Source organism: Cygnus olor, chromosome 4, assembly GCF_009769625.2.
Source record: "Cygnus olor isolate bCygOlo1 chromosome 4, bCygOlo1.pri.v2, whole genome shotgun sequence".
Classification (NCBI taxonomy): Eukaryota; Metazoa; Chordata; class Aves; order Anseriformes; family Anatidae; genus Cygnus; species Cygnus olor.
Genome location: NC_049172.1, coordinates 77744172 through 77766756, shown reverse-complemented (window position 1 = coordinate 77766756; position 22585 = coordinate 77744172). Strand labels below are relative to the sequence as shown.

The 22585-nt window shown below is 44.7% G+C and overlaps 1 protein-coding gene across 1 annotated transcript in view; it reads left to right on the top strand.

Moving 5' to 3' along the window:
- LOC121069226 (meiosis 1 associated protein) overlaps positions 1 to 22550 on the top strand; it is a 34897-nt gene extending 12347 nt beyond the window's left edge. Inside the window, exons 3-10 of the mRNA XM_040555181.1 lie at positions 2094 to 2276; positions 4901 to 5078; positions 12366 to 12539; positions 14148 to 14298; positions 15483 to 15624; positions 16178 to 16384; positions 17348 to 17503; positions 17811 to 22550. Of these exons, the coding sequence (XP_040411115.1) occupies positions 2094 to 2276; positions 4901 to 5078; positions 12366 to 12539; positions 14148 to 14298; positions 15483 to 15624; positions 16178 to 16384; positions 17348 to 17503; positions 17811 to 17951 (1332 nt within the window). The 3' untranslated portion in view covers positions 17952 to 22550. The remainder of the gene's footprint in view (positions 1 to 2093; positions 2277 to 4900; positions 5079 to 12365; positions 12540 to 14147; positions 14299 to 15482; positions 15625 to 16177; positions 16385 to 17347; positions 17504 to 17810) is intronic.
- Positions 22551 to 22585: the final 35 nt, after the last annotated feature.

Here is a 22585-nt window from a genome sequence, read left to right as displayed (position 1 = left end):
CTGAGAGCACCTCCAACTGATGGGCAATTTTCACAGAATCATCTAGGTTGGAAGAGACCTCAAAGATCACCTAGTCCAACCTCTGACCTAACACTAACAAGTCCTCCACTAAACCATATCTTCCTACTGTTTTTCCCTGGGGATGGGCAGCAGGGATTTCTCAAGTACATTCCAGAGTTGAAACTACAGCTTGCATAGACCAGCCTAAGTTAATATTTAAAGCAGCTGTATGCATGCAAGAGAAAGTGTAACTCTGCTGGTGCCAGTTCCAAGACACCCAGGTAGTTGACTGGGCTTTTAGCTGCCCTGTAGCACATGCTGAGCCCTGTTCTGCCACTCAGGAGCAATACTTGACCTGAGACAGACGGTTTACATCTCTGTGAGCTGCAACTGCCTCTCTGGATTGAGGGCAGGCATCTGAACTGTAGGGAGTTTTGCTATAGCACTCTGAAGAGCATCATGGCTCTGTGCATGTACAAAAGGTTCCCAGCTTCACAGGAGAACTGAGATAATGGGCCAGACATTTCTCACGCTGTAGAGTACAGCCAGTATAAAGTGTGGTGACTTTCCTTAAAACTGCTCATCACCATTCTGATGAGGTTTGGGCTGTCCCATCTTTCTGCCTCACCTTGTTTGCAGAGCCATCTGAGCTGCCCGTAACAAGCCTCAGCCTACCTGGTTCATAACTCAATCACCATAAAAGGCTATGCTGTAAACCATGGCTGCTCAGGAGCTGTTTAATGAATCAGTGCCAAGTTTCTAAAGCAAATGAAGCATACGTTCAGCTGTTGCCTATTCTGTGAGGAAAGTGACTTCTGGCAGTAGTGTCTTATATTGCTTCAAACAGATTTGCCATAGTTCATTGGTAGTTTTCCCTGTGGCCACAATTTGCCAGGTTGCTTGCTGGTTATTTGTCAACTTTGAGTTCTTGTTGAAGGCCAGGTGAGCTGACATCTGTGTAAATGCTAGCTATGTTCCACACACCTTTGGATCCTGGGTGCACTCTTGCTTTGTCACATCTATGCTAAAGCAAGGACATGGCTTGGTAATACCTACTAGGTAGCTTTAACTAATATGGCTTGGGGAAACAGAGTGTAAGGGGCCTACCGGGATCGTGGCCAGCCTGGTTCATTTTCAGACTGCTTTCTATAGATTTAGGTGATCATTATAAAATGATACCAGCTTCAAGGAAGTGGTGAGCAACATATGTAATATATGGGTTTGGTAGCCCTGGACTATAGGTAATCTAAATCACAATAGCAGATGGTGAGAATATGGCCCGATATCCTCCAGTACATGAGACTGACACAAAGAAGCATAGTGGAACTCATCAGGCTAATAAACTGTGCATTTGTAATGTTCATCTTGCTATAATGAGTCAGACCAGCTGTCCTTGGGGCAGCCATTATATAGTGGTAGTTGTTCCATGAAAGAATAAAATGTTTTCAAATGACAACTATAGAATAAGTTTTCTTTTCTAATACTTGCTCTGGTATCTCATTTTTGAAGCAGGACGGTCCACAGACCTTCCATCAGCATTTGTTCTGAGAATGATTACTGTGGTGCATGTTCTAAAAGAGCATTATAAGAGCATAAGAAGTGCCTTTATGGGTCAGACCAGCAGCCCACCAGCTCAATCTCAAAAGGAGAGGCTGTTTTGGGGGAGTACGCCAGCCCAAGCACTTTCTGCTGTTCTTTCTCCTTGTGCTCCCCCAGTTCCACAGCTGCTGTATTAAGAATGATGAAGGATATGTTTGAAGCTATTCTCCTTGCTGTCAGGTTATGGACCCATTACCCATGAGTCTGTGGACCCCCTTTTTGACCTGACAATGCAGTCTGACTCCAAGCCCTCCAGCGTGCAGGTCCCAGAGGTCCACAGCCCAATGAGTGATGGAGTATGGGTATAACAATGGTGATATGGCCAGGGGTCAATTCATATCAGTGTTCATGGCTTTATGACTAGTAAAAAGCTCCTGGGCCCTGTCTTATCTCACTGCTGTGAATTCAAAGGCCTCATTCCAAATTATGGAAAAATATTTCATATTATGTTTGACATTCTCTGCGTTTCAATTTCATTGAATATTGTTTTTCAGCAACTGAAGGAAAGCTTTGCACGAGTTCAAGCCTGCATTTCAGAGCTCCGTTCACTACCAAGAGAAGGCTGTTACCCACAGGGGGGAGATGGAGTGGTACAGGCTGTGCAAGACGGATTGCAGCAGTTCAAGCAATACAGCAGACACACAGTAACAGGAGGCTCAACAAATAGTTCTGTTGAGGTAAGAAAACATTGGGAAGATGGTACGAGCCATCTATCAGACTTGTGACTTTGCCACTTGTTGATGCATTAAGATGATAGTCTGTGTGGTATCTAAAGACCATGGGAGGGAAAGAGTAATTAAGACAATAAGCCCACCAAAATACCCATGTTGCAATCTCTGAATGCTCATGGATAAGAAACAAACTTGGGTTTGAGATACTTATGGAGAACGACTTACTTTACAATATAGAAAAATGAATTTATTTTCCAAGCATTTAAGACTGGCTCAAGCAGAGAGAGCTCTGTCCTCTTTGCACCCTCACTTCTGGTAGTTATATACATTGATAAGACAAGCTGATGATGACTTCTTGGTACAGGGACTAAGGGAGCCTACTAGGAAAGGCACCCTCCAAGATTTGTTGCTTGTAAACTGAGAGGGTCTAGTGGGTAAAGTGGTGATTGGCAGTCAAATTGGTCATAGTGCCCATGAAGTAGTTGAGTTTAAAATTTTTGGTGATAGGAGGAAGGCTACCACCAAAACTTCAACCCTGGATATGGGGAGAGCAGACTTCAGGCTGCTCAGGGAACTAGTTAGTAAAATCCCCCAGGCATCTGCTTTTGAAGACTTTTGGGTACACCAGTGGTGGTCACTTTTTAAATATCACCTCTTAAGAGCACAGGAACAGGCAATTCCAAAATGTCGGAAGTCAAGCAGGAGGGGTAGAAGGCCAGCTTGGCTGAGCAGGGATCTTCTTCTAAATCTTAGGCATAAAAAGAAAGTGCATAGTTGCTGGAAGCAAGGTCAGGTGACATGGGAGGACTGCAGGGATGCCGTTCACCTCTGTAAGGAGAAAATCCAAAACTTGTGCATGATTTGCTGCTCCAGCTGGATGTGTATAAGTCTGCAGGGTCTGATGGGATTCACCAGAGTGCAGCCGCACCAGGCTGCCTGTTGTGCTACACCAACCCCCTGCTGCCCTGTGGCCTGCTGCGTGTGGGAGAGGACAGGGGTATGGATAGAGAGAGACTGGTGATGCTGTATGTTTGCACGTGAACTCCTAGCAGAAAGGTGAGGTGCTTAAGGAGATGTTATGGTTATGTTAGAAGTATAGTTTCTTTAGTGTGAGACCATGATGGCCAGCATTTGTAGCACAAGAGCACCACTAGCAACTTGCTTGTGCAAATCAGATGCAGTCTTCAGGCACTGTGCCTTTTCCTAACAGTAAAACCATAAAGAGGCAAGAATATTTCTAGCTGGCTAGTAGGCATAGGAGGCAGACTTTGTTACAAACCATAGTCATACAAAACCCAAACATTTGATAAAAACTATTGAAAATGCTTACTCTTTGGAGTAATCCTCACTTCAGAGGGACAAAAACAGCAGCATCAGTGGGGCCAAGTCTCAGCAGCAGCTATGGAACAGGGAACACAGCGAGCATGCATTAAGATGAATAGTACTTTTCAAGTCTCCAGCAGACCATTCTTTGGTCACAGTATCAGAATATCCGAGTTGGAAGGGACCCACAGGAATCATCGAGTCCAACTCCTGGGTCCCCAAAGGACCACCCCTCCCCCCCCCCCCCAAAAGTAATAAATCAGACCATGTGTCTGAGAGCGTTGTCCAAACTCTTCTTGAACTCCAGCAGGCTTGGTGCCATGACCAGTTCCCCGGGGAACCTGTTCCAGTACCCGACCACCCTCTTGGTGAAAAGCCTTTTCCCAATGTCCAGTCTGGTCAGATTGGGAAGTATAATGGTATTCAGAGATTATATTGAGGATCTGTAGTAATAGGAAGATAAGTTACAGTAGCTATCTCAGCTTTTGTATGTAGTAATATATTTCTCCTGGTCTCCAACTGGCATGTGCTAATGTGAATCAGGTTGTGAAAAGGGTAAATGGGAGGTGATAAGCTACAGATGAGACACATCCATGCTTTTGACTAAATAATGGTGCATCAGTATAGCAAATGCTCTGTCTATATCTCCACAGGTGATAATAGTTTCTTGTAGAAAGTCCAGCACCCCCCACTTCAAGAACAGTCCTTGTTAACCTTTTTCAGTAATTCCTAAAAGGAGATCGTAATCCTTACTTCACTCTTAATACCTCACAGCCAAACACCAGAGATACATTTAGATGGAGAAGTTATACTTTACTGTGGAAACACCTTTAGGATAGACTATATTCACACACACACACACACATATATATATACATATACGTATATATTAATAATTCACATCCAGCCTTCAAGTGAGACAGCCAGATTTAATCTTGAACTATAACTGATGCAGGAGTGGGAAGTGGTGCTTTCCTTCAGAAGAACTCAGGCAGAAGCACTCCTTTACATATCTTGACTCACTGCCCTTAAGTGCAAAGTATGTTCTACAAAGCAGCTGTTGGTTGTTCCATATTCTTCCAACAGCAGCACAAAAACTGTTGATGTTCCTACAGCAAACCTCTGAATACACTATACTGGCTTACAAAAAATCTAAGGCTCAAAAATCAGCGCTTTTAAGTCTGCTTTTGAATAGATTATATATTTCTCTCCTTTCTCTGTGCTATTCAGAGAGCAGCTCAGCATCATTGCTGCAACAGAGGATTAGGGTCAGAGGCAGCTCTTGCAGTCTGTAATTTGTGTTTCAGATCATAATTATGACAAGCCAATCAGGAAAAGAAATGGTAAAGCATCTGGAAAAGAAGTTAAAGGATGTAGACCTTGTGAGTCTGCGAAGAATACAAGTCACTGAGATTTTGAAGAAAGGCTTTTTGGAGCCTGAGGATGTGGAACAGTGTATGCTAGCAGAAGAGCCCAGCAGCAACGGTGAGTATAAGACAAACAAGGGACTTGGAAAAATCATGGCTTTGGACAGCAGGACAACCACTACTTCTTGCTTTTGTCCAATATCTACAATTCTTTCTATCATTTAGTTTCACTCACTTAAGTGGGAACTACTGAAACTGAAAACAGCAAGATGCTTGTACTACAACACTTCCCTGGCAGCATTATCACATTTGGGCAGACTTAGCACATGACTTCACACACTATTTCATCTCTTGGTATTACCAAAAATTGATTTCATGTGCAATACAGCTTTATTGAGGAATTAAAGAGAATAAATGACTCCCCAGAGTTTGTGGGGATAACACACACACAGGCAGTCATAGTGATAAACACTAACCTTTGGTTTTGCCCCTAGACTACATATTCCTCTGCACTAGGAAGAGTTACTCTTCCAGACCAAGTTGTGCGCTTACTCTCCCACTCTACTCTGTGCTGGTGCAGCCTCACCTCAAGTACTGTGTTTTGGGCAGTTTTGGGCACCACAGTACAAAAAAGGATGTGAAACTATTGGAGGGTGTCCAGAGAAGGGCTACAAAGATGCTGAAAGGCCTAGAGGGGAAGATGTATGAGGAGCGGCTGAGGTCACTTGGCCTGCTCAGCCTGGAAAAGAGGAGTCTGAGGGGAGACCTCATCACGGCCTACAGCTTCCTCACGAGGGAGAGCAGAGGGGCAGGCGCCAATCTATTTTCTCTGGTGACCAGTGATAGGACCCGAGGGAATGGTGTCAGGCTGTGACAGGGGAGGTTCAGACTGGATATAAGGAAAAGGTTCTTCACCGAGAGGGTGGTCGCGCACTGGAACAGGCTCCCCAGGGAACTGGTCATGGCACCAAGCCTGTCGGAGTTTAAGAAGCCTTTGGACTGTGCTCTTAGTCATGTGGTCTGAATTTTGGGGTAGATCTGTGTGGAGCCAGGAGTTGCACTCAATGATCCTTGCGGGTCTCTTCCAGCTTGGGATATTCTATGATTCTATGATTCTGGGATTCTATGATTAGCTGTTTTTGTTGCTATTATTCTTGCTTGGCTGCTGCTGCTTTTTTTCTGTGCTTAGGCCGTCTTTTCCTGATCTCTTAAGGTTATACATCCTCAGTAACCAGTAAAAGTGCCTATCAGTAAGTTCCTTAAAGCCCTACAGTCTCCATTTTTCAATTTTTTTCTAATTTTTTTCAATGTTTTTCTCCATTTTAAAAACCTTTGCTGTTATCTCACACTCAAACTCCCCACTAACAAGACACACCTGATACCAAGCCTCAGTTCATGTGACAGGTTCTCACAACAAGTTTATAACAAGCTCGATAAACCTGAGTCACGATTCCTTACAAAGTTAGGATAAGGCCTGTTACTAGCAATGCTAGTATTTTTTTTTACAGAGTGACGGACAATATTGGATGTTGTCACCTCACCTGTCTCTAGCTCCTCTTCCTTTTTTTCCTGGTTGCAGTAGCAAATTTCTGGTCACTTGTCAGAGTAGGGGTTGAGACTGTTTTAGGTAGATCACAGATTCCTTTTGGTCCTGAGTAAGTACACCCCAGACCCTGAATGCTATTTTTCCTGGCCTTATCTCTGAAAAAACTCCTGCACCAATCCGTGTGCTTTCAGCAGTGAGAATTTAAGCTATAGTAATGAGAAATTCAAAAACAGGAATTCCTACTAGCTTCTGTTTTGAGCCTTTTTGTTCCATAGCAAATGATTCTGAACAGTCTCTACATAAATCAGCCAGGTGGTGAACAGAAGTCCTATACCACAACAGTTTAGTGGCAGAAGCCTATACTAAAACGTACTGTACTAAAGTACAATACTAAAGAAGCCTGTACTAAAACTAAACTGCTCTAACGGCAGCTTTCATTTCTGTATTTCATTTTACCTGACTTTCAAATCTGCTCAGTTATTTCAGCTCTTTCTGAAGGCTGATAAAGTGACTGCTAAATAGCAGGAGCTTGCACTGGTTTCCTCTCATCTGCAGCACAACACATACTGGTTGCATTTTGCCACAGGTGACAGTTGCTCCCCCTGCCACCTCGCCTCCTAGTAAGCTGCTGGCCGGGCTTAATCCGACTCTGAACTCTATAATCAAGCACTGAGAAGTATAGCAACCCTTTTACTACCTGCTGAAAGCTTCCTGCCCAGAAGGGACTGTCTCCCTCAGTAAGGCATAACTGGTTATTCTGGACTCTGCCTAATTTAAAACAGAGGCCTCAGGGAGAGTGCTCCTCCCTGCTGCCCTGAGGAGAAGGCTGCTTTTTTTCCTGAGCAGCACCGCTGTCACTGAATCATAAGGAAGAGGATCAAGGTTCTGTCACACTGACATGATTTTAGAATTAATTCAGGACATCAGAGCACCAAGAGCACCTAAACTGCAAATTACAAAATGATTTTGGAAAGAGCTGTTGCCTACAGCTCTGAGGCTGAGGTGTTCTTTACAAACACTGATCTAGTCCATATGGGAAGAGGGCAGCATTTTAGGTAGCTGCAAATGCTGACTTCTCGGATGAGGAGGGTTATTATCAGGACTTTGCATTGTTCTGGTGCTGCACAGAACCCTGCAGGGAGGCTTTGGAAAGCTAGACACTACAAAACAGAAGATGCTGTGTGCCTCTTAGTCACAAAACTGCTTTAGAACATGCAAAACCCCACTCTATTGTCTAAAGTAAAGTTGTGTAGCCCTTTTGCCCAATAAATGGAGTGAAAAAAATAAATGGAGATACAGTACATTGAATTTCAGACTATGAAATTCTAATTTTCTGAGTCTTCTACTTATAAGAAGATTCAGGTGATGTATTCACAAAGATGATTAAGGGATTGGAGCATCTGTCTTATGAGGAAAGACTAAGCAAGCTGGGCCTGTTTAGCCTAGGGAATCATAGAATCATAGAATATCCCGAGTTGGAAGGGACCCATAAGGATCATTGAATCCAACTCCTGGCACCACACAGGTCTACCCCAAAATTCAGACCATATAACTAAGAGCACAGTCCAAATGCTTCTTAAACTGACAGGCTTGGCGCCATGACTATATCCCTGGAGAGCCTGTTCCAGTGCCTGACAACCCTCTCAGTGAAGAACCTCTTCCTGATATCCATCTTGAACCTCCCCTGTCACAGCTTGACACCATTCCCTCGGGTCCTATCACTGGTCACTAAAGAGAATAGATTGCTGCTTGCCCCTCTGCTCCCCCTTGTGAGGAAGCTGTAGGCCGTGATGAGATCTCCCCTCAGCCTCTTTTTCCAGGCTGAGCAGACCAAGTGATCTCAGTTGCTCCTCATACATCTTCCCCTCTAGGCCTTTCACCATCTTTGTAGCCCTCTCATCTTTTTTCTTTAAAGAAATCCTGTTAGTCTGCAGACCATTTATGTAGTAACAAACCTACCCTGATATAAAATTATTGGAATTAAATACTTAGCTCTTCTCACTTTTCCTGCCCCAACCCTCTCAGGAGTTTTGGAAGTGAAATTCAAGGGCAGAAGACAAATTCTAATTAGTGAACATGAGAAAGAAACAGGGTTTGGGGCATGTTTGTGCCATTGTTCCCTGTTGCTATGAAACAGTTGTCTTTGGTGAATGCCAGGTGCACAGAAGCAGCCTCATTTAGCTGGGCTTGTCAAATATCTGGTCTAGGCTGGATTTTTTTAATGTATGCAATAAATAAATACATATAGTGTTGAATATGCTGCTGACTATTGTCATCAAGACAGACAATTACACTGGCGAAAGTGCAGACAGAAACTGGAAGTTTAGTCATTAAGGACATAACAGCTGTGACACCTGGCTGGACACTAGTGTATTATCTTGGACTTGTATACCATGGTTTCAAGATGCTTTTATGAACAATCCAGTGGGAAACTAGTATTTCCATGCTAAAGTCCCATGGAATATATGGTATTACCCTGCTTTCTTCTTTTGGCTCTTCTGTAGGGCTGTAAACTCTTCAAGACACATATCATCCTGTTGCCTTGATTGTACTGTGTATACTACAGTGAGATTCTAATCCACTGCAAGGGTTCCTACTGGGCCATTAGTGAATGTGGTCTGTGTTATTTTACTCTCACAAATTGCTTCTTCCAAATCCTAGAAGATTTGGAGAGGCTAAATCTGCATTTTGAGAAAGCACCTGATTTTTGAGCTTTTACTCTCAGCTAGAAATTTTCCTCTCTCATTTGCCCTAACAGGGAAAAAAGTAAAGCAACATGCAGTTACAATTTCCTATAGCACTGAAAGAAGAAAGGCAGGATGAGGATACCCACTTTCATAGGCTCATTTCGAGGTTAACGCAGGTAGAAAAGACCTATATTTTGGGGCCTCGTGGTTAGCAAGTCTTAGAATAGCTTTGAAGATGAAGAACAGCCTGTCTTGGATGAGAAATGCTTGCTGTTTTTCCTTTCCTTACAAGAGCAACCTCTCTGGGAGTGTGAATTTCTAGACTGAGACCATGTGACAAGCAGTAAGGATTGGTTTTTCAAACTGCAAAGCCACTCCTCTGTGGAATAGACTAAACCTATGGTGTTTCTTTAATGGGGAAACATTAGGGCTTGGCAGACTGCAGAGTGGAGTAGAGACCACGATATAAGTCCGATAAAGAGACCAATACATAAAGCTTTTGTGGAGGGAATAGTGTGTATTCGTAATCAATAGGATGCAGTAGACTGGCCTCTAATGGATTTCACAGTAATTATCACTATGTCTGTCTTGTCCCTACCCATTATGAACACTTAGAGCATCTGGGTATTGCTAAACCATTTGCAAATGACGGTTAATATTTATGTCATATCGATGCTGGCCCTATCTGTCTTTTGGAAAAAGAAAAAAAACACACATTGGAGTTGAAGCACTGATACATTTTTAATGAACATAATCCATCTTCTACAAGCCCAAGGGAACCTTTTTCTATATGTTCTGCAGACTGACAACCAATAAATGGCTTTGCATACCTGGTGTTCAGGGATTCCTAGAGCCATCACACAGTAGGCATCAGCATCCCAACCCAATCTTCCTTTGGACACCAGTGAATCCAATGAATTTCTTTTTACAATTGTCATGTATTGTGCTAACTTAAGATGTGTAAGTGGCTACATATCTATTAGAGAAAATTTAAAAATAGGAAAATATTTACTGAGGAAAGAACTAAAACATTTACCAGCCCCAAAACACAGCTAATTCCCCTTGTCACTTATGTATACAGCATTTGTCAAAGTAAATTACATGCATTTCCTGGTGCTTTGTCTTTTGAACTACTAATGCCATCTGCAGTGCATATCCCAGAGAGACGCTTACATCTAAAAATCTAGGGAGTTCATCACAGCTGAAATACAGCTGGCAAGGTCTCCAGGTGCATGGTGCATATTAGTGCATGCTGCATATTAGTGCATTCTGCGGGGGAACAAGAACAAGGATCCTAGCATCAGGACAAGAGCCTGACAACAGTAATAGTTCTGTTCATGAGGAGCTGTCTCCAGAGAAAAACAGGGAATTCCCTTTCACCAGAGTATTCTCCACCATTGCTCCAAGAGGGAGGAACTCGAATTCCCATAAGCATCAGAGAAGACTGGGATAAGGCATGATAATAGTCTTAAGCTATATTTGAAAAGAACTGCAATAAATAAATAAAAAAAATAATGAATTCAATGTGCCTGAAACCAAGGACAGTCAGACCAGACTTTAAGAAGGAAAGGCTTTCAGTAGCAAGGACAGTGTAAGGCACCTCCATGGTAGGTAGGAGTTGAGTCTACCTTGATGAAGAAGTACAGCCTACCTGAGCTCAATGCCTCCTCAAGGCTGCAAGGAGAAACAATTGGTAGGCCATCCTACTCTGATGGCCAAACTACAAGTAGCAAGTTGCAGACCATTTGAAGAATTACAGTCTCTTTTAGATTATTTGCCATGTAGAGGGAGATTAATGAATTTCTCTCTCCCTTTCTTTTTTTTTTTCTTTAATTTATTTTAATGTAGGAGAGGATGCGTAGTGTCATGTTTGCAACCTATAAATACTAAGGCATAAAGAAAAGATTTCTCATTGCAGATGAGTATAGCACTGCATTTTAGTCTCCAGCTGAACTGGTAAACACATTTGGGAAACCAAACAAACAAACAAAAAGGCTATTTCTGCTATGCATTCATTGTCAGTTGTATGGTGACCCAATTAATGCAAACACTCTGTTCCTCCTGTGTTTATAAACACCTGTATTACACATCTTATGCATTTTGCAAATTGTTCATCAAATTCTATTTTTTCCCACTTTCACCTATTTTATTCTTATCATTTTTAAAATTTATTTACTCTGCTAGACTGTATGCCAGCTTCTCATTTGGGTTATTACTTAGGGTGTTAAGGGTTTTATTTATTTATTTATTTATTTATGAAGTTCCTGACTCTGCTGTCCAGCCTACATTTGCCCATTTCTAAATGTCGTGGACAGATCATATATATTATTTGCTCTGCACCTTCATCATGGTGGCTTAAATACTTGCTAGGTATTTTTAAATTCTTTTAATTTATTTTGAACAAATCTCATAATTTTATGCATTTCTCTTCTTTGAAATGAAATGTAACCATGGTGGATAGCTTTGACTGTTGTTTTATCTACATGGATGTTCTGCTGTATGATTGTTGTTACCAAGCAGTACTTCAATAGTAATGTATTGAACCATGTCTTCTGTGTTGTGCAGGTCCAGGTCAAGTTTTGCTTCTGTTCTTGTCACGTCTGTGACTAGCTGCTTCTTTAAGTATGCATTGAGGGTGTTTAGCAATTTTGTCGTGGGTCCATATTGCAAAGTAACATTCATCTTCTGTATGAGGAGTAGTACTTTTCCATCACTACTACAAAGTGCTCCATTACAATAGCATTTCTATGTTGCAGTTTCTCTGATTTCTCATAACATCATGCATCCAGTGTCCCTTGCTTGTTGAAAAGGAGAAAATGGTTTAAACTTTAGAGAAAAGTCCCTAAGGTCAGTGCTAAGATAACCACTTACACCAGCAGATCACCAGCAGAGAATGTGTCACATCTACTCCTCTGAAGATGGTAGTAGCTACTGCATTTGCCTCAGTGATGAAGACAGTTGTTGATTTGACCTGTGGAGCAGCTCAGCTTATAGCAAAGTTCTTCTAAGAGGGCAGGTGTCACAGTTCTGTGTTGTGATTTGCATGGTAATGGCTTCTGAAGCACCTCCTATGTGAAAGCATTTGAGGAACTAAGGGGGTATAGTGTAGTGGAAAATGCAGAAGAATGTTCTTTTCTATGGCTGAAAATATTTTCACCATTTTTCCCTGCAGACATTGCAATCCTTGGAATGGACATTGATCTGCAAACCATAGAGGACAATGTCATCAGCTTGGAGATGCTGTTTAAAACATGGCTTCATGACTGTGGCTCAGAGAGAGAACACCTCCATCTCCTCCTTCCATCAGGAGGCTCCAGCTATGACACCGCACCCAAGACCACCCTAAGTATTTAATTTTCTCTCCCTCTCTACAGGGGACTCCTGACTCCCACAGCCTTAACGATTACCCAGGCCTGTCCTGGGCATGTTCCCCTACATATTGAGATTCAAGTAAGGCCTCTGGGTGACACTGAAAGCTGTCTGAAGTTTCTGTTGTCTGAGTCTGAGGGGCCGTCTCCTTAGAATGTGTCTAGGTTGTTGTGTACTGTGGCAGCTGATGCTATAGTCCTTTTCCATTCTGCAGCTAAGATGTGCTTTGAAGAGCATGTGACTTTATAGCCACTGGATCAAAGTAAAGGGGCCTTACATACTGAGAACCAGAGACCTTCTGGCTGTTACATAGCTCTAAAATTGTGTTTCTTGTGCTTGATGCTAAAGGTCACTTAAGTAAAGGCTGTCTTACAAAGTGACTTGGCATGTATTTTTATCTATTGACTTAGAACTGAAACACGTAACATAGCTAGACCTGCCAACACTGGAATCCTTATAAGGAATATGTTGTTGTGGTTTTTTTTCTTTATTTAGTTTTGTTTTGTTTTTCCTTTAAGAGCCTAACACCAAATTCCTAACCCACACTTGGGTAAGCACTGATAACACCAAGAGCTACAGGAGACAGAGGTGCTTCCCCTAAGTGGCTGTTAGCTGTATTGTTATAATTATGCTGCCATGGAAATCTGCACATGCAGTACCAGCACCCCCCTTTCCATGCTGCTCCAATATGGCTGTAATGTGCTATTTCACATTGCCTCGGCAGTCGAAGCACACTTGTTTTCTGCTAGTGGTCCACAGGCTAGCTCTAGACTGGAAGCAGAGCTCATAGAGCGGTCCATGCTGGTGGCTGGTGGAGACAGGTGTCACAGCAAACAGATCAGAAAGCTTGGTGTGACGTTTTACTTACATAGTAGCTACCATAACAGCCTCCAGATCAGTGCAAACAATTATGTTTTTATTCTTAAGGGTTGATTTTTCTTCATCATAACATTGAATTTCATATTCAATGTATTTTATTACTGTAGCTAGCAAGACAAACCAGGTTTCTCAGCAGTCAGGTTTTTTCACCTTCCCACACTCAAGAAGTCTTTAGAAAGCCAGGGAATGTGTATCTTGCTATATAACTTACTATACCAGAGCTGCTATCCTCAGTCTAGCAGATTTCTCCACAAACACGGCTAGAGAAGCTGGCAGGAAATAGTATGGCCCTGAACGCTGTGTGGCATTGGGAAAGATGCTTCTGCTCCCTCTTCAGCTGGCCACACATCTCCAAAAGTGGAACTTGCCTGGGTGGTTTACCAACCAGTCATTGTTTCATTAATGTGCCAAGCATGTGGTAGCTCCTCTTGGGAGAAAACTTGTTGCCTTCTTTTGCCACAGGCTTTAACATTGTTCTTCCAGAGAGGGAGACATATGGCTTAAGTTTTAGGTAGTCCTGTGTGGAGCCAAGTGTTGGGACTCAGAGATCCTTGTTGTGACCTTACAACTCAGGATATTCCATGATTATATGATTCCCTTAACAGTTGCTGTTGCTAGAAAACATTAAGTGTATGTAGGTGCTTTGAGCATGTCATGTGCTACACGTTGCCATTTCCAGCACTCTAAACCATTTTCCTTCTCCTAGTATGCCTGAAGTGTGATTTGCAGGAAAGACTGCTTGATCCAGCTCTACTTTTTGGGACTGTTGATGGCACCATGAAAACGGCTGATTCAAATTCATCCTGCCAGATGACAGCCTGGCCAGCTACAGTGCTGTATAAACTCCAGGTTGTAAAGTAAGTGTTGTTATGTTCTTTGTGCTTGGTAACTGGAAGGCTCGTATAGTAGTAACCTTCATTCTTTCTGTGCAATTTCAACTAGGAATCAGTAATATCAACGTAAAGTACTGGGGACTCAAAGAGCTTGTGAGCAACATTCTACAGTAAGACACCCACATCCCCTGTACCTCTTAACGTTATGGATTAGCACATCCCACACATGCTGACAGGTGTGCAAAGTCAAAAAATATTGTTACCATGACACTAGCACTTTTGAGTGTAAAAACATAGGTGTTATTTATGTAAGTTGTTTCCTTCCAGTGTGAAGTCCTGTAGGTTGTAGCCATTGCCCCATATATAATATTGCTGTTGTCTCACTACCTAAATGCAAAAAAAGCAATGAAAGCTTCACAGTGCTGCATGACTTCAGGTAAGAATTTATTTGCTTTCCCATCAGCAAGCTCTGCTGGTAGGCATAGACAATAACAAGAAGAGTGATACTCTCTAGTACCTTTTTAATAAAAACAAAGCTCAGAAAAAGGTTGTGTAATTTCTGAACTTCTTTTTGTACAATTTTTCTTAAAACGATTCTCAGCCTGTCAGTAGTTGAAGAGCACTCGATAATTGTGCATAAATGGCCCACATCCAAAGCACTTCAGCTACTTAATATCTATCAGCTCTGTCACGAAGCATAAGTGTGCTACGGACAATTTTAAGTATTGTAAACTACGTGGTAGTGTTTGAGGTGGGATCCTGGCTGTGTGCAGGAGCAGAGCACAACATCTCCATTTAAGTGAAGGATAACCACAATATAGTAAAATCGCTTAGGAAGGGATGTAACTGCCTAAGTAAGCTATTGCCCAAGAGGCCAGATTACTAATCTGTTTTGTATTCAAAATGCATGAGGGTTGGACATAGTCCATGGCATGCTCTTGACAACACAGATACAAGGGAATCTGGCAGCATGCTGCAGGATGCTGAATTCCATGCTGATGATTGAGAAAGCCTTGGACGGCAGCTCTTTCCACTGCAACTGGACTTTTTTCCAGGGTTTCATAGTGGCAGGCCACAGTATTACAGACATTTGTAGCAGTATTGCAGCTGATACTGCCATAGCCATTTGAGCTACTCATTCCCCTGCAGTCTCGTCTTGGCAGTTTCATGCTGGCTGTGCTTCATTAACATAAGCTGTACATTTACAGAGCTCTGAAGTCTGAAGGGGTCTGTGAGTCTGTACTGTATGGACTGCCTTTCATTATCAAGTCCACAAGATGCTGGCAGCTAGACTGGGATGAACTGGAGTTAAATCAGCATAGCTTCCATGCTCTATGTCATAGTCTTCTGGTGAGTGTAAAATTGCAGTCTCGTGGGGAGGGATTGACACAGAAAGGAATCATTAGTGCACATCTAGTAAGATCTATCTAGCCTTCACCAAAAAACATGTTTCAAAATTTGCAGCTTCATCTCATGGGCCAGGGTTGGGCTTGTAAGTCCTTCCAGCCAATGCAACCACTGGAAAGAAGATACAACACATCAAATCTTAGAGGTGCTCTAGCCTATCAGAAATCCAGTGTTTGGAGTTATAAAGTGCAAAGTCAGGAATGGAGTTAGGCAAGCATTTTTAACTGTGAAAATAGTTAACCAAGGCTTGGGATGTGGAAGACTTTCCATTACTAACAAGTCTTAAATCAAACTTGGATGTTTTCTTAAGAACTGTCATGCATTCAATTAAAAAAAAACCTCAGGTTGTCCTCAACCACAGTGCAGAATAGTGTTCTTATTCTGATACGTATGAATGACACTCTGCTCCTGAGCCCAGCAACCCGTACAGCAAAAATGCTGATGGAAGAGGCTATTGCACCTTTTTTTCATGTTGATTTTGGTGTTTGCTATTTAGAAAAGGAAGTGGATGCTTTTGGCCAAACTCGATCCAGAGAACACTTGTCCAAGCTGGAACATTGTGGTGCATTCCTACTACATCATTGTCCCTTCTGACTCTGCCACTCTGCTTGTCAAAGCAGTCGCTGTAAGAGAGCTCCTGATGCCATCAGTCTTCCCAGCCCTCCTTGCTGAGCATCCTGAGAGAGTGCAGGGCCCTATAGAGGTAAGTCATTGATGGCCCTACACAAAAATATGTGGAAAGGATCCCAGCTATACAAGCAGGAATCTGAGTAATGATGAACCTTCACGCACAGGGAACGCGAATGCTACTGAGGTATATTTACCTCCCTTGCTCCTGGGGAACATAGAGCTCTTCAAACTGCAGACAGGTGCTTTAGGCATAAGATACATCAACACAAAAGCTCTCTTGGTGTCTTCCAGTAGCTTCAGGCTTCTGCACTTCCTCTTGTGCATCCATACGTTCTTCTCCTGAGTTTTCTGTGTCTGCTTCAGGTGATGCCAGAAAGGGCAGGGCTCTCGCTACAGGTCTTAGAAGATGAACAGAGGAGGAAACAGCTGTGAAAACATCCAGTGGTGACTGGAATATGATGAACTTCTCCAAAATTTCTTCCCAGCAGCCAATATGTCCTACAGTTTTCCTCACAGACAGAAAAATGCCTGTCCTTTGGAACAATGCTGCTATGTGGGAAGGCAACTTCTATCAGCTTCTGAGGCTGGGAGGGCAGCAGAGAAAAGGCATTGGTTGTGAAGGAAAGGTGCAGCACCACGTGGTGGAGTTGGTAGGGCAAGTGGAGGTATATCTACTGAAGGGCAATCTACTGAAGAATTATTGAGGGTAACAGTGTGTGGACAGGGTGCTACAGCTTGTTGTCTGATTTCAGGCATGGGGGAAGATAGGACTGTATCCTGCAAGGGAATGCTTAAATCCACTGAGACCTGGTTGCAGATGCCTGCTGCTCTATACACAGCTAAGAGCAGTCCTTGTGGGCTGCAGCACAACCAAAGAGCCCGTCTTCCTTCAGCGTGCCAAAAAGTGTCATCCATCTCTCCAAAAAAAAATATTCCCCCCTCCCCCCCCAAAAAAATGATGATAATGATAATAAAAGCCTGCAGCCTTTACCTGGCACATCTCATTGCCACCAGGTTCTTTCTTCTATCTGAGCAGAGTGCCCTGAACAGCTTGGAAGTGGAAGTTACTTATAACCCCTTGCACCTGAAAAGCAACCTCTACAAACACCTGAAGAGTATGTTGTACAGACCACTGCACAGGCAGCAGGCCCAGCCCAGGGACCAGCGACCAGAGCGGCACCAATCCAAGCAGGTATGACTCTTGCCTTTGACTAGCCTAGGTAGACCCTGTCTTGTCCTCCTGGTCTGCTTCCTGCTGAGGGGAAATGGGTAACTCCCTGATACCCTGACGGTACAGGGAAAGCAGCATAGGGCAGCAACAACATTCACTTGCAGCTGGTAGAGCTGAGAGTTGGCTATAGCATACCCTTGTGCTATGGGGGAGACAGGTGCTGACCAGCTGGCACACGCAGGCACAGTAAGACAGCATGTTGAGAGCTGTTGGAGAAGCCAGCCCCTCCTTCCACAGCATGCATTCATATTTTCTCCCTGCATTGCAGCATCAGAGCAGAGCCAAAGCCACAGTAGCACCCCTTCTGATGGCTCCTTCTCCTGCCCAATTGTTCAGACCAGCAGTGGTGAGGAGAGATTCCTCTGAGTACTCCTTTCTCCCCAAAGAGGACGATGAGTTCCTGCAGTGAAGATACCCCCTGGCACTGCTTACACCTGCTCACGTGCAGTTACGGCTTGGCTTCTGCTTGGCTGCTAAGGCTTACTCACTGAGCCGGAAGCGGTCAGGCAAGACACTAAGCCTGGCCGTGGTCAGACAGGCACTTCCCATTGTTTGTTCCTCCTTGTTTTATGGTTTTGTTAGTCACTAAGTCAGTCTGCAGGAAGCTTGCTACTCTGGGGCTCCTTGTCCCCTTGCTATTCAGCCATCCCCTGCAACACCCTGTATTTCCCATTCTCATCAGCACACATCACCGACATGCCTCAAATTATGGTTTCTTAGAATAGGCTAGTGCAGCCCACAAACCACAGATTACTGTCAGCAAGCGCAGTAAAGCTGCAGACAATGTGGTGAGGAAGTCAGGCAGATAAATAAAAGTACAAAGCAATGTCAAACTGCCCTCATCCTGCAGGAGCAGCTTCACCAGGGTGTTTGAATAAGCATAAAATAGGGCTTGTGAATTTACTCCTAAAGCCCAGAATGCTGTCCTCCAGAGCAGCATTATCAGTGACAATGATGACTTGCCTGCTTCCACGGCGGTCTCACTGTCCAACTCCCCAGCTTGTAGATGGGTTTGTAGCAAGTGCCAAGCCAGCAGCAATGCCCTGGCTGGCTCCTGCACGAGAGCTCACTGCAGCTGGACCCCAAGCACTCTTCTCTCAGACAGCTGTTGCTTGGATGCCCTCCTTCCTGTGGCCTGTCCACACCTAAGGGGCCATTCTGCAAGCCAGCATGGCCAGTACATTCTGGACTCGTTAAATGGGGGATATAGCCTGGAGCTTTCTGGAGAGCTTCTGCCCACTGCTAGCACAAGTGTGAGCCCCAGTTTTTTCAGTGCAGCTGAAAAACAGCTGCTACTGCCAGAGCCGGGGCTGAGTACAGTGTGACTGAGCCAAGGTGGGGCAGTCTCACTTGGCTTCCTGGATACTGTACACCACCAGGCATTTGCATTCTACTTTGTTCTGACATGCTGTTTCAAAATAAAGTTCTCCCATATAACATTACCTTACTGCCTGTGGTCTATAATGCATATGGTGTGCAGCAATCCTAGCACTGACCTGTACTTCCTGAGAAACAGCTGCGGTTGACCAATAGCATGGTGCAGGCAGCACACTCCCCGAGGGACTGCAACAGCAGGAGAGCAGAGCGAGCTGTTTCCTCCAGGATCTCAGCTCAGTAACAGGGTCTGATTGCCACCTATTGTCTACCTGTTCATGAGGCATGCACTAAGGTGGCAAAGCACCCAGCAGAAGAAAAGGTAATGATAGCACCTGTTTGCCTCTGACACTGGTAGTCTCATCTTGATCTTGAATCTTAACAGTACACTACCGAGCTGCAGAGGCTCCGATGAGGGCAGCAGTACCCCTCCCAGTGTTGAGGGCAGGGGAAGGAATCACACAGATGTTAATAAGTCTGAGAAGTACCACCTGCTTCCTCTGCGCCCCTGTGGGAGCTGTGCCTTGAACAACTGCCTGACTACACATCTGTACAGTTGCATGCAAAGCCTGGGTCCACCTTGCCACTGGTTTCTCCTGCATGGACCTGTTCTTCCCATGCCCCAGGAGCACTCCATGCTTGGCAGGAGGTTGCATTGCAGGCAGCTGCTCAGGGCAAGATGTTAAGGGCAGGTACCTCAAGGACAAGGCAGACATCCCTGACAGCATGGGGATATGCATTTCCTGGGGTGTGCAGATAAGTAGCAAGTCCTTACCTTTCTCTTAACAAGCTCAGGGAGTGAGGAACTGGGGACTGTCCAGTAACAAATGGCAGTAAGGCACATGCAAATCGTCCCACCTGGGGCATGCAAACCAGACAACATAAAAGTGCCAAAATCAGGAAGATAAAATAATCCACTCCCCCTCCTTTACTGATCTATTGACCCAAATGGAAATTACTTCAGCAACCCTATCAGTGGGAAAAAGTAAACAAACAGACTAGTGGTTTATTGTGACTGGAAGGAGGCTGCAAAAGGGGAAAGTTGTGAAGAGGGAAAAGGGACTATAAAGGGAAGCAAGTCAAAAAATTGGGGCTGTTGGGGAATTCCTTTTGAATAGCCCTCCACCTGATCACCACAGTGATCAGCTCCAACAGCCAGAGGGACCTTGGGTGCTTCCCCAAATACCAACATAGGAACAAATAACCTGGCAGAACAGCTGTCTCACACCTGCACCATACTAGGGCCCCAAATGGGAAGAGGAAGTGGTTATAAAAGAATGCATTTTTCACAATGGGAAACAGAAAAAGGCAATACAAAGGGGAAGAGGATGGCTGGGCGCTGGCAGCTCCCAAGTCATTTTCTCCTGGTAAAAACTGCCACCTGGCCTACAGAGACCAAGACTACTACTTCATCCCAGCCGTGGCTGCTAGATGTGCTGTACTTGGGGGCATTTCTCAGCTAATCTGGGGTCTGGGGCTTTTCACAGAGAACAGGAAGGCACACAGGCTGTCCTCACATGAGGAAGTCAAATGACCATATCCAAATGACATTTCATGCTACACTGAGTCTGGCTCGTAGCACCTGGACAGGGCATAAGCAAACAAAACTGCTTGTCCAGAACCATTTCTGCAGTGCAAGAAAACAGTGAGCCACCAACACTGAGCTGTGTATCCCCAAGCATCTCAGCAAAGCCTTGACTCAGGACTGGCTGCCAGGATGCTGTTTCCCCAAGTGTGCAGACTGCATTCAGCCATGGCACACAATCACTGTGATGTGCCAGGGTTGTCTTCACTCTGCACCTGGTCATTTCACTGTTCAACACATGGAATTTAGTTGTAAGAAGACGGTGGAAGCAGGGCAAAAGGAAGGAAAGGACAGAAGAAATCCTAATCCAGACAAAATCTAGGAAAATCATCTCCTGCTCCTAAAGTTCATTGCAGACATGCTTTGGCTACAGGATGGCTGTGACAAGCCAAAGGCTCATTCTGTATTTGCCTTGTTTCTAATGCTTTCCCAAAGCATCTATGGCACCCTGAGCTGCTGCAGAAAGGAGATAAAGTGGAGCACAGAGCAGCAGTTTGAGAAAGATGACAAGTTTGGTCCACAAGACTGAGACAGAAAAAAATGGACTGCTCTCCAGATCAGCAAGAGTCCTCCGGGCTGCATGCACTGCTGACACGTGGCGGAGCCCATAAATAGAACAGGCCACATGTAGGAATGTTCCTCCTGCCTTGTGTGGTTACCTCTTAGTTTTAAACCAGCTGTTACGAGAGAGGACGTCATTGCTGAAGCGAGAAGAACAAGTATCTTTTCATCCCACCCAGGAGGAGTGCAGTGCTGTGGTGAGAACAATGGTCCTGGCACAGATACTGGAGCATTTTCCTTTTTCACTGCCACTCTCTTTAGTGAAAGCTGGGTCAGCTGCTTTGGAGCCAACACACCATCCTGAGACACAGTGGCAGCAGTGATGGAGATGCACAAATATCCACCACAGTATGGAAAGTAGAGCCCCAGAGCTCAGCTCCCGGAAGGCTGCTCATCATCATTTAGGTCTTGGAGGTTGACACTGGAGCCACAAGCAAGGATTACGGGCATGCACAGTACTCTTCCCTGGTGAGGCTGGGCAGACAGCTCTCAGGACATGAAGCACCTGCATAGGGCCACCCAGCAGGTAGGCGTGAGAAGACACATGCCTGTACTGGGCAGGAACAGCCTCACCTCAGCCTCCCAAAGCCACTTAGGCCTCCTCCCATCTCCTGCAACAAAATCCCAGCAGAGAAGAGGACTAGCACAGGATAACAGCAACAAATTGGTCCAGGCTACACACATGCTTTACTGTTACAGGACTGAGGAATCCCTCCCTGCAATTTGGGCACCAAACACCTGCTCAGAGCTCGCTGCCTTGTTTCCATCTCCCCAGTCTCGGGGCATGAACCTGGCCCTCCAGACTTCCCCGCTGGTTTATGGCTCCCTGGGTCTGAGCTGGGGCTGGAGAATTCATGCTTAGCTCTCTGCACGGGTATAACAGACTGCTAGCTTGTCAGATCGCTGCTCTGCTGCTGTCTCCATCAACAGGCTGGCAAACCTGCAGAAACCATCATTAGCCCCAGACTCAGAGACAGCCAACCCCAGGGTGCCTGGCACAGCCCTACACGGAAGGAACAGAAATTCTCTCATAAGCATTACCAACACGAAAAGGGAAACCTATTTTCCCTTGCACAAGTTTCTGTCCAAGGATAGCCACATAGCACTCACAGCCAAACCCCCCACCTCAGACTACAGCCAGATCACAGCATTTGCCATTAAAGTTAATGGAACCCAGACTGGGCCTTCTGAAGGTGGGTGCGGGGAGGAAGGGAATCAACAGAAGGATGAGGCTGGGGAAGGAGGGAACCTGTGACCAATCAACAGTCACTGAGCTCCAGCACAGACCTGGAGCCTGGTTCTGCCCAGCCTTAAGCTTGGAAGAGACCTGCACTTGCTCAAGTCATCCCAGCATTTCATGTCTGGACCAGCACTGGTGTCCGTGAGTCTGACACATGTGCCTTAATGCGCTGGCATCGGGGCATCCTAGCCACTGCTGGACCTGGCACCCACTTTCTTTGCAGTTTCCCCTTAGCTCAGTAGCTCTGGCACAGATAGGCTGGCATGAGTGTGAGCACTGCTCA